Source organism: Lynx rufus, unplaced genomic scaffold (genome assembly GCF_022079265.1).
Source record: "Lynx rufus isolate CCGP_SWC_20201006 ecotype Redwood Valley unplaced genomic scaffold, mLynRuf1.p SCAF_8, whole genome shotgun sequence".
NCBI lineage: Eukaryota > Metazoa > Chordata > Mammalia > Carnivora > Felidae > Lynx > Lynx rufus.
In genome coordinates, this window is record NW_025814896.1 from 61,665,576 (window position 1) to 61,677,792 (window position 12,217).

Sequence of the window (12,217 nt, forward strand, 5' to 3'; positions counted from 1 at the left end):
GCTGCCAACGAGGCCAGCCCTCACCCTCAGCTCCTCTCCTCAAAACACCATGCCTCAGCCACGCCTCACTGCATCCTCCACAACACCCTCCCCCACCTGCCTACCTGGCAATTTCCTGCTTGGACTGCAGCTGTGTGCAGCTCCCACCCCCACCCCCTCTAGCCTTCTTAAAACGGGGAATGTTTACCACTGCAGTCCTTTTAGGAAAGGAAATGATCTCTTGCAGGCTTCACACTTTGTGGCATTCGACACACACCACACACCTGGTGTGACTGACTAGGGCTTTAAGGGACGGCTGAGCCAGCGGAGAGCCCACAAAGGGTAGCCACCTTCCAGGGGGATTTCAATTTGCTGTTCACTTGCGGGGTCAGGACCACTAATCAGGTGCCCTCATCACCACCCAGCTCAGCCACACACACAGAGTAGCACAGGGGCAACGAGGCAGCTCCTCCCGCCACACAAAAGCAGAGTGGATGGCTGGATTTTTGCAGTCATATTTTGATTCTTTTTTTTTTTTTTTTTTTTTTTTTTTAGCCTAGGAAGCACCAGACAGCCATACAAGGACCACAGACACCCTCCATATACTTACTGCTTCTTGGTCTCTTCAAATTTGTGCAGCTTTTTGCGGAGACCTCCTGACTTAAAACCTTGGCAGTGTGCTGCTGGCGCTCCGATGGTGACGATGTCATAGTTCTGATCTGAATGACAGAAAGCTCTCCTCCATTACTCTGGGCTCAGGCCTGTGGACAAGCCAGCTACAGGGATATGCACGCAGCTCTGGGACCCTGCCCCTCCGGCCCATTTCCAAGCAGCCTGTTCCCTCAGTCCCATAGCTTGGATTGTCTGCGGGACCCCTAGAGCCCAGCACCATCATCTCAGCAGAGGTTCCTACATGTCTTGAGATGGGGCCATAAAGGGCCGGAGGCAGCCACCAGCAACACTCACCTTGTAACCCTCCTTGGGAAGGGTAACTGACAGGCGACTTTCTGCCACAGAAACACAAAGGGAAGCTGGAAGGAGGACAGACGAGGGGGCAGGAACAAAAGGAGGGAAAAGACGAGGGCACAAAGACCTTACAAAGGTCCTGTAACATGTCTCTTATCTCATTTGCCGGGCAGAAGAACATACAGGGAAGGCTGGACATATGCAGGGCAACTCGGGGGCCAGGTGCACAGGGAGAAAGGAAGTGAAGTGAGATTCAGCGAGAGGAACAGAAAAATAGTTACCTGACCCCCCATCGTCTTGAACTCTCATCCTCTGTATGTGCAAATTTGTAGGAACAAATTCTAACTTTTTATCTGCTTTCAAACTGCTTGCTTTAAATGAGGGACCTAAAGAAACGGAATATGAGAAAACAAGGACCATTGACATGTACCCTGCACTCAGGAATGGCAAGTAGAACAGAGATATTCTGAGGAAGTCGCTACGAGTAAGCATGAACACGCTGGCAGTGGCCTAGGAAATTCTGAATTACCCATGAGCACATTTCATTTCCAGATGGCGGGTGGGTGAATCACTGGAGGGAGGGAGGCTCGCTGGCCAGAAGACTGGCTCCAGGCACTCAGGTGGAGAGCAGAGCCGGGCAGAAGCAGCTTCAGAAGGCTACGGTTACTGGTGCCCTGCCTTCCCATGACTCAGCTCTCAACTGAAAGGTCCGCCACAAAGACTGATTTTGCGCAACACGATGTCAGCACTGCTATAAAAAGCAAATGGGTCCATGCTAGGGACTGCCTGTTCCAACTTTAGAGACTGCCATCATGCAAGAGCTGAGAAATTGGTTCGACTAGAGCAACACATCTCAATTCTGCAACGGGGTGAAAAGGTCTGCTCATCACCTCAGATCTATCAAGATGAACAGATGCCGCACAGCATGGATAGCGACCCTCTGAAACACAAACCTAAATGTGTTCCCTTGTTTACACAAAAGGTGGCGGGTGGGGGGGGGTGCAGTTAAGGAGGATGATGTTTTGTAACTATCATCTACGATCTTGTTTCTCTGATCAGAATCCAACACTAATTAAGAACTACATGCCTAGAAAAGAAAGGGATTATAAATTAACCGACAATCAGAAGAACAGAAGAAATAGACCTTTTCTCTAGTGATAAAAGGTGAATTTTGCCAGGATACAAAATGCAGACCAGCCGATGTCTGCTTTGCATTTTGCCCTAGGAGACTGTCCTCCAGGACCTGATACTCACAGTGGCCCAGAAATCAGCAGTAGTGGCATCCTGAGAGCCTGTTAGAAATGCAGAATCCTAGATCTGCACTGCCGCAAGATCCTCAAGGACCAGGATGCACACTGACATTTGAGATTCTCTGCTCTGGAAACTCAAGCTCATGTGGGTTTCCTGCTTTCTCAGGTAACAGGTACCTGGCATGGGTAGGTGCCTAAGTTCCTTCAGTCAATATACTGCCAATATACTTAGACCTGCCCTTCAGATTCAAACCAAACCCGGGACACCATCATCTTGTCCTCATGCCTGTATCTGGCTTCTTCTCAGCCAAGTTCATGGACAAGTTCCTATGTTCTGTGTCAAAACCACAGTAAAGACTCGATATCTTCTTTTAACCCCAAAATTCCCTTATGTAATGGGGGAGAAGGAAAGAATGTGAAGATAGAGAATAAAGAAAACCCAAAAAATTCATTCTGTTTTTGAATAAAAAGGGAATTAGTTAAGAATAGTCTTCTAAATCTACCCTTAAGAGTGTTTTGAAAATCAAATAGCATCTTTCAAGAAGAAAGGTTCCTGTACTTCACTCTTTTTTGAGTCTTAAAATGGAGAGCTCCACTTAGACAATTCAGACGTTCAATGCAAGGACTGTTAAATATTTAAAGTGGGAAGTCTAGGAAACCACTCTGTCTGAAAGTAAATGGTTTATGTCTTTTGGGCATTTCCCTTGGGCATTTTAGACAAAGATGAAAAAATACCTTGAACCAACAGCCTGTGATTTCATCTCTCTTAAATTTCATCCTACGTTAGTTGGCAGATGACACCAGAGAAGGAATTTTCAATGCATTTCACATACTTGTCTTAATTAAGATCTGAGAAATCCATATTCTAAGGAGTTCACACCTACATGAGAATCTATTTTTAAAAACCCATTAGGAGTGTCTGTCAGTGACAGTACTGGAGCCAGGTTCTGGTTTGCTAGCTGGGAAAGGGGAGACCCAGCACCCACCTTTGTACTGATGGAGGTCAGTGAGGTTCTCCTGGTACGTGAGGATAATGGTCTGGTACTGAGTGACAATCTGGCGCCGGAGGCTCTCCCAGCAAGGGGACAGATCCCCCAACTCCTCCAGTTCACACACTCTGCAAGACACACATACATCAGGCCGTGCAGCCGGCTCACTTCTCTGCGAGGTGCACAGGAGTCCTAACCAAGCAGGAGAACAAAATGGACATGGACATATCGCCGATGCCAGGGAAGGCCTCGCACAATGGCTACACCACAGGTCTACAGAGCAAGCAGTGGGGCAGCATGACAGAGCGCTCTAAGAGGAATGGCCGTGTGAAGGGCAGGCCACTCACCATGTGGAAAAACACCCAGAGAAGCTTTTCACAGAAACTCTGTCAAATGTCCGGGGAAAACCAAGTGGAGGAGAGGGGCTTTAGGGGAGCGGTTCCTTGCTGGCACCCACATAGGCCATGCGGGTGAAGGCCTGGATTGCAGCCCATGTGAGTCTGGGCAGCACAGAAGGACGTGGGACCGTCCTGGAAGACGAGAGGAGTGGAGGCCTGTAAGCGACTGCATGAGGCCATCTCACTCACCTGTCTCCCCCAGGAGCTGCTGAGACAGCTTCTCACTGCCCCCGCGTTCTGGGGAGGCCTGGGCCTTCCTGCCCCGCCCCTAAGAACATTGCAGCGAAACATAAAGCTGCCGAGCAGCAGTGTACAGCTGGACGGCACCAGGTGGCCATGCTCTGCCACACTTACCCAGCCCCCACTATTTCAGTGCCGTCCCTCAGGGTAAGGGGCCAGGGCCACGGGGAGCTAGCAACTTTGGCTGTGCCTCCTTTGGCTGTCTATGGGAGTAATGAGTTGTTTAAATCTAAAAGTTACATGAGGGCAGGAAAGGGAGAAGAGGAGAAGAAAAAAGAGGATCTGTCACCTCCAGAAAAATTAAAAGCTGTATAAAAACTGAAATATAAATGTCTTAGCTCAGCAGTAAAATAACAGCTACATAATCAGAATAATGAAAACACAAGACGGATTTTAAAAAAAGAAAAAAGGATAACCATATTAGGAAGCTGGGTAATGGGAAACTACAAAAGACCTAAAATCTTTATCACAGGGAATGAGTAGCTAATCCCTGAAACTGGTTAGTTAAGAGAATACTATATTTAGAAACATAGTGGTAAACAATGGCTAAAAGTGGATGTTTCTGGGAAGTAGATCAGAGAGGAGAAGGTCTCAAGACTTATGTTGTTGGCACTATTATGCTGTTTTGGCACTATCTGTTTTTTCATACTATGCATGTTTTCCTTTGGGGGGGATTAAAAAAAGCTAATTCTGTGTAATCTACTAAATTCTCTGAAGGTAAACAGAGAGTTGTACCATTTTATTATTATTAAATTAGCAACATCAAAGTAAAAGAACACCAACATGGGCAAGGCTGTGGTGAGGCCTCCGTCCCTGCTCACTGCTGGCCAGCTCGCCCACCAGCTGTGGGTCTGCTCACGAGCACATGAGCCCCGTCTGCCGCAGCTGCTGCTGGGCTCTCTCTGGTGTCTCTACCCATATGTCACGTGGCTCCTTCTTAGGCTCCGGGTGTCAGCTTAATGTCACGGCTCACAGAGGCTTGCCCAGACCACCCTCCTTCTCTCCACCCCTTCTGATTTCTGTACGCAGCTCGTGCAGCCGGGGCTCTGTGCACGGCCCCTGCTTCTCCGGAGGGTCTGTCTCTCACGGTCTGTCTCGCTCAAGAAGCCTCCCACACCAGGCACACCACCAGCCACGTGTGTAAAACGCAACAATGCCCTCAAAACCAAAATGCCTTTGAAATGAATAAATGCTTTCAAGTTATAGTCCGAGGGGCGCCTGGGTGGCTCAGTCGGTTAAGCATCCAACTTTCAGCTCAGGTCATAATCTCATGGTTCGTGAGTTCAAGCCACACATGGGACTGTCTGCTGTCAATGCAGGGCCCACTTTGGAGCCTCTGTTCACTAGCTCCCCCCCCAAAAAAAATAAACATTAAAAAACAATATATATATGTATATATATGTGTGTGTGTGTATATATATATATCTTATATACATCTTGTGTGTGTGTACACACACACACACACACACACACACACACACACACAAGATATAGTCTGAATAATGGGAATTTGTGCCATAGTTAAAAATTATAGCACAAAAACCGAAGATCTATGCAAAAGCAGATGGGAGCTAGGAAAAACTGAACAAATATGGAAAAGGTGAAAGGAAAAATGTTAAAATTAAAATAACTGTAAAATAGTACATGTAGAGAGATACAGCAGCTTATTGCATTATTCTTGTCATTTTCCTCTGAGGTTGATTTCTTTTTCAAGATAAAAAAATTTTTAAAAACAGCTGTATTAAAACAGTGAGATTCTGACTGCATTGTTTCCTTTCATGCTCTGTCATATTGTGTTCACAATTAACATCATGTTATGATGAGCAGAAATGACATCTGAGGAAGACAGGAGACACAATCTGTGGTGCTGAATCACCTCTCTGGCTTCTCCCTGTCTTGGGACCATTGGAATATGCCCTGGGCTGAGATATACGGAGGAGCAGAGGGCCCCAGTGGGCTGTACTTAGGCTTCTGTAGCCTGTATCATTGTGGCCCTACCCTAGGAAACCGTTGACCCAGGCAGCCAGGACCAGAGAACTATCAGCCAGTCCTAACTCTCTGAAGGCCAACTGAGGGGAAAGGAGAAGGGAAGGGAAGGGAGCAGGTACTGAGTGCTGGGCACACATCTGGTGCTTCTGGCACCTTGGCTTGCACAGGAACTCCAAGATACAGGTGAGCAAACGCAGGCTCTGGCAAGCCCAGGCCACAGAGCAGGCAAGTGGTGGAGGCTGGGTCTGCAGTCTGGTCTCTCTGCTGCCAGTGCTCTACCCACCACATCTAACTTTCCAGAAAGGAAGGGGCATACGACATGGGCATGACGGGTGGCTGGTCTCTCCACATGGCCTCACCTGGCCGCATCTTCTTCCAGCAGGAGCTTCACGAACTGCCGGGGCACGTGCAGCGAGAGCACGCTCTCTGCCATCTGCTCCAGGATCCGCAGGTGGTTGCCGTCAGTGGTGGGGAACCGGTACATGCGGCAAATGGCGCCGCCGAACACTGAGGTGAGGTGGCAGGGGAGACCGAGGCTGTGTGTGAGCTGGCTGCAGGCCTGTCGCACGGGCCCTCCTCCCCAGGCCCTCAGCAGGGCTTCTTACTGCTCATCTCAAGGGAACGAAAATATTTAAACCAAAACCCGCCAGGGGACAGCCTGCGTGCTCCTCCCCTGAGACATGCAATCTTCTTGTCCCAGGATGTGTAACTAACTCTAAAGTGCAGGAGCTGGGGTGGGGAGGTTTTCAGTCACAAAACCCAAGGCAAAATGAGAAAGAGTGAAATGAAGGAGGAACCCTCGCCCCCTCCCCGCCTTGCTTGGAGTATTACTAATTCCATATGCTGGTAAAAGGCACGGCCCTTTGAAAACGCGGCACAGGATGCCTGGCCGTGATAACCAGAGCAGGTGGGGAGGAAAGGGTGACCGCGGGCCCAAGAGGACACTCACAAGAGTGGCAAGAGTACCAACGGAGGAAGCTGTTTACCCGATTTCAGTAAAGTGTCTTTTCGCAGCGAAGCATATTTGGATCGGATTCCCAATGCCTCAGTCAAGCTCTCATCAACGGGCAGAACCATCTGAGGATGTGTACAGAAAAGCACAGAGAAGCAGTAAGGCCCAGACAACTCCAGAACACCCAGTAGGAATGTGGCCTAGGTGCATCATATATTACTCTTAAAAAATTAGTCTCCACCATTTACTCTACAATAAACACACTGCCCAAGCCACAAATTAATCCACCTCCCAGTATACTGAACTTAGGCCACGCACACACCATTTTCTAGTGACAAGCTCAGTTCACCTGGTATTGCATTGTTGTGATGCATAGAATGAGAGGGAGGAAACAGATGATGCCCAGGAATGTTATCACAGCCTGATGTTCTGGGCTTATTTGGAGTAATTTTATGGCAATGACCACTTACCAGTGTTTGGACTCTTACTTAGAACTGTAGTCTGAGAGCATGAGAGGGTCTGCGTGAGCAATGATGCATGGGAGACAGGGTGACAGAGAGGGAGGGGAGGAGATGGAGAGAAGGTAGGTGAGAGGGTGCAGAGGTGCACAAGGTGGCTGTGGGGCACGTGTGTGCCTGGGAGGGAAGATAGAACAAAACAACAAAGGTAATCCCGGTGTCATTCCATACCCCCCACGAGTAGTCCCTCTCCCCTCCTGACTGCAGATTCCCCAGCCAGGCTCCCCCAGCAGAGCCTTGCATACCATGCTCCCTGAGGGGACCCCCTTCTATTTTGAGAAGTGCCTGGGGGTACTTGGCCACCTCCTGTCTTGGGGGCTCTGTCTTTCCCTTCCCTGAGGCCAGAGGCAAAGTCGACTTGGACAGGTCCTCTTACTCCTTCTAACGGAGAGGGGCAAGGTGGTGTGCTCACCCTTCCATTGACGGTGTCCAGAGACCGAGTCACAGGAGGCCGCTGGTCCGACTTCTCCTCCATCTGCCAGCCAATCACGGTGATGTTACCCACGCGGTCACTCTCTGCAGATCTGCAATGAGCAATGTGCTCTGGTGAGAGGTGCTGTGCCTGCACTTCATTTTCTGTTTAAATGCAAAACTCAGCCATCCTGGGTCATCGAGGGGTGCCAGGATCCGGCCTGCTGGTCAGCCGGCCAGCATTCACTATATACACAGGCTCCGGGGGAGGCAGACAAGGAAACCATGAGAGCACAGAGAAGGGCTGCATCTGAGAGGGGACACAGCACCACAGAGACCTGTGGATGTGCCTGGTAGCTAGTTGGAGGGGAGGTGCCCACCAGCCCCTGAGCTGACCCTGCCCCAGGGAGTGATGAGGACACATCTCAGAACCAGGACTGGAGAGTACTTCCTTCTGGCACTGAACCCCCTTCTGCTCCTTCCCACCTATCCTGAAGCTCTGAGTAGACCCAAGACCTAGATCTGGACACCAAGTACGCTGAGGTCACCCAGGGTTTCCCAAAGCCTCTGAATCCTGCTATGACATAGTTAATGCCACTCCAGCCCTGGTCAGCTTTGCCCCTAAGACCCCTAAGACCCCTCAGGGTGGCTGCCAGCTGCATGGGTCCATCTGATTCATCCAGGGAAGCCCCAGGGATACCCAAAGCCTCAGCCTTTTTATTTCAGATGTCTGATTAGCCACGTTCTCAATTTTTATGTGGTCACATATACCGACAATTTCCTTTGTGACTTTTTCTCATTGTTCTCATGCCTGGAAAAATGTTTCCCCATTCTCTCTGCGCAAGAGTCATACATAGCTCCTTTTCAAAAGGATGAGGTCCTCCTCTTTCATTTAACTCTAATTAGAATTAGTTCTATCACAGGATGTACCTGAATATTTTTCTCTAGCAGCCCTTTGCCCCACAGTACCCTTTGCATTTTCTCTTAAGACTCGCCCTTTATCCTGAGTCAGGTTCCCTAGGCACACTGAGGACTGCAGCCCAATGCCTGCCACGTGGTCATCACCACAGCTTCAGAATTGTGTGCTATCCAGTAGGTAATTAACCATCGCCAAATTCCTTTTGCAATTTCGGACTATTTTCCAAAATTCTACATTATTTTGAAAAAGAGAACACCATTTTAGGGTTTGGGTGAGAACTGTCCCCAAAATGAATTTAGAAACGGCTGACATCTTGACCTCTTTCATCCTCCTTCCAGAGATACAGTACGGGTTCCCTTCCTGCTTTCCTTCCATAAATATTTATGGAGTGCCAGGACCTGTTCTAGGTGGTTAGGATTCAGCCATGAAGCAAGACAGACAAAAACCCTGCTATCTAGCAGATCATATTCTATTGGGGAGAGAAGAGATAACAGACAAAAATATGTATGTATCTAGACTTCCTTCAGGTCTGCTGGGCACATATTCCCTTTAGGTACAACTGGGCTCATATTTCCTATGGACACCACGCATTGCCATTCCCTGACAGGCCCACTTCAGTGAACAAACCACCTCCTCACTTAGGTCAGCCTTTGGGACAGGGCTGGGCACTCTTTCCGTACAGGAAATGGGGCCTTTCCCCACATCCGTGCCTGGACATCATAATTTCAGATTATTTCAAGGGAATAAAATTAAACACCAACCTTAATGTTAAATGCAACCTATGATGCCTGTCTTGGAGAAGATCTTTGACAATGAATGTTCCAGAGCCCAGTAAATACATCTGAGGAAGAGGGGGGAAAGAAGGCATTAGTATGCTTGCTTTGCCTCTGGTCCAAATAACAGGTCTCAGAGGAGTCCAGCTGGCTGGTTCCCATAACACATCTGACCCTCATCTCAGGAGCCCAACAGAGATGCTCAGGAAGAAATTCCTAAAGACAAATATATTTGGACATCAGTTAATTTGTGACCAAAGTAATAATGTTAATCTGTGTTCAGCTCTCACTCAAATGGTTACAGAACTTAAAAAAAAGGGGAAGAAAAATCTCATGAACCACAACGTGTTACTTAACTGTTCCCTGAGATCTATCTTTGACATCATACACGGAGAGTTTGATTTGTGTCATCTGATTGATAAGGGAGTCTTGAAAGAAGGCAATACTGCTTAGAAATATAGGATTGTTGGTTCCCTGGAATAGAAAAGAGAATAATCAGAATACAGAGTTTGATTTTTAAAAGTAAATGGTTTTGAAACACACCCAAATTTTCAGAACGAGACACTAATGTTCTTACCAACTTGGATCAACACAAACACTAATGGCGGCTTAAATGGATGCATACAAACCAACCAAAATGCTGCTTTCCAAAAAGACAAAGTTGTCTGACACACCTCTATAGATCCAGGCACAAGCAGGCTCACCGCCCAAGACATGCCTGAGGGCTCACTCTAAGGGTTTCTCACTCAGTAGAAGGGATTTTCCAAAATTGAAATAAGTTGGATGTACATGTGTATTCTTAGTATTACAACTTCCGATGAATTATATACTTGGATCTACCACTGTGGGTTGTTCCTTTAAGATGTACAAAGACAGATGAAAATGAATGGCTTGAGTCGTTTCTTATTTCCAGAATCCTGTAGTTGGCATAATTAAGGCCTGACCTTTTGAAGGCTATGCCTTTCATTTTTTTTTTTTTAATTTTTTTTTCGACGTTTATTTATTTTTGGGACAGAGAGAGACAGAGCATGAACGGGGGAAAGGCAGAGAGAGAGGGAGGCACAGAATCGGAAACAGGCTCCAGGCTCTGAGCCATCAGCCCAGAGCCTGACACGGGGCTCGAACTCCCGGACCGCGAGATCGTGACCTGGCTGAAGTCGGACGCTTAACCGACTGCGCCACCCAGGCGCCCCAAAGGCTATGCCTTTCAAAGGACTAGCTCTTGGTTTCCAGATCATAGGTAGTCATTTGCTGGCAGCTTAGCCCTGCCCCCACCCCCCAAGAGCCCCATATCATATTCTCTTTCCCAGGTAGTGGTTAACTATCTTAGCCAAATGGTTAATGGTTCCTGTTTGTACCTGCTGTGGGTCCCATGCCTCTAGCTGCTCTCCCTCTGCAACTTCAGACCTAGTCTCTAAAAGTCTGCCGGACAACCCCTCCTGGGTGGCCTGCTGGGGCCACAGCCCACCCAATCTCACCCTCCATCTGCCCTTGGTTAAGCCCATCTCTGCCTCTCTTCCCAAGGAGGCCACAAATGTCTGCTTTGGTGCCTCTTTCTCCGTCATTCTCAACCACCCAGAGACAATGAACTGCTCCCACAAACCCACCTCCAGGGCCTATCACAAGCACCCCTTCTTTCCACTCCTTCCCACTGACAGTAAGGCCCTACATACTTCCCCAAATGACTATCAACTAAGGACCTCCCTGAAGCACGTCTAGTCAGGTGACTCCCCTCGGAAAAGCCTGCACTGGCCTGCTACAAATGCCTGGCCTGACGTTCAAGGCTTCTCTCCCTTGCACTTCCACTTGGGCCTTTTGCATACACAGAACAGGATAAAATTATTTCCCAAACCACATGACACTTTCCTATCACTTGCCTTTGCGTAACAACCACAGAACTCTGGCGTGATCTTCAACACATGATCCCCAGACTGGCAGTATGGGTATCACCTGGAAGCTTGCAAGAAGTACAGACTCTTGAGCCCCACGCAGATCTCTTAAGTCAGAATTTCACTCAGTGCCACCCAAGGAAGCCTCTCTAATCCTCACAGCTGGATGGGCCCCCACACCCCACGTGTTGACCTCATCTCTCTACTCTACCCCTTCCCACATAACAGTGCAGAGATGGACCATGTTCACTCTGCCTCCCTGCCCAAAGGATGGTATGCTCCTTTAGGACAGGGACTAGGCCTCCGAGGTATTTGTATGATCCACAGCACCTAGCACTGTGCTCCGCATATAGGCAGTGCTCAGCAGATGCCTAGAAAACAAAATTGTTCATTTGAACTTGGAAATAAGTTTCCAAGAGAATGAAAAAGGGTGGTCTATCTGACGTAAAATGGGAAAAGAGGAGGAAATGTAGTTTAAGTTTGTTTGAGACTGCTAGGGAGGGGTTAATTCACATAGATGCTCACATCACAAACAAAATCCTGTACAATCTCATATAACTCCTACCCTTAGTTCTCATAACTTACATAAGGTACAAAATTATCTAAAAGAAGTTTGTAAAATTCCCACGGTGAAAGCATATCATTTACTTTAACGTAAAAAGTAAATACAAAACACACAGTGCAAAAGGACATACCAAAAAAGCCAATAAAAATGGGGGTATGTCCAGTAAGAAGGCTAGTTAATAGTTAACACTCTCCAAACTTTGATTAATGAACACAATTCTTCAAAAGTAGCAGCCAAATGAAAATGACAAGGAAGAATGAGCTCTTACCTCTTAAACGGCAATAACCTTATGGGATCGTTGTTCAAGAGCAACCAGCCAATAGCAAATCAATAATTATAAATAACTTGGCAAATATAAATGCCAGTCAGATGAATGTGA

General features: G+C 47.8%; 1 protein-coding gene across 5 annotated transcripts in view; it reads right to left on the bottom strand.

Annotated features, from left to right (window-relative positions):
• INPP4A (inositol polyphosphate-4-phosphatase type I A) overlaps positions 1-12,217 on the bottom strand; it is a 136,851-nt gene that overhangs the window by 39,922 nt on the left and 84,712 nt on the right. For all 5 annotated transcript variants that reach the window (XM_047068515.1, XM_047068516.1, XM_047068512.1 and 2 more), the window contains 8 exons: positions 9,742-9,858; positions 9,373-9,452; positions 7,694-7,805; positions 6,798-6,888; positions 6,171-6,318; positions 3,182-3,312; positions 1,227-1,331; positions 590-698 (listed from right to left, as the gene is read on the bottom strand). In XM_047068515.1, coding sequence (XP_046924471.1) covers positions 590-698; positions 1,227-1,331; positions 3,182-3,312; positions 6,171-6,318; positions 6,798-6,888; positions 7,694-7,805; positions 9,373-9,452; positions 9,742-9,858 — 893 coding nt within the window. The remainder of the gene's footprint in view (positions 1-589; positions 699-1,226; positions 1,332-3,181; positions 3,313-6,170; positions 6,319-6,797; positions 6,889-7,693; positions 7,806-9,372; positions 9,453-9,741; positions 9,859-12,217) is intronic.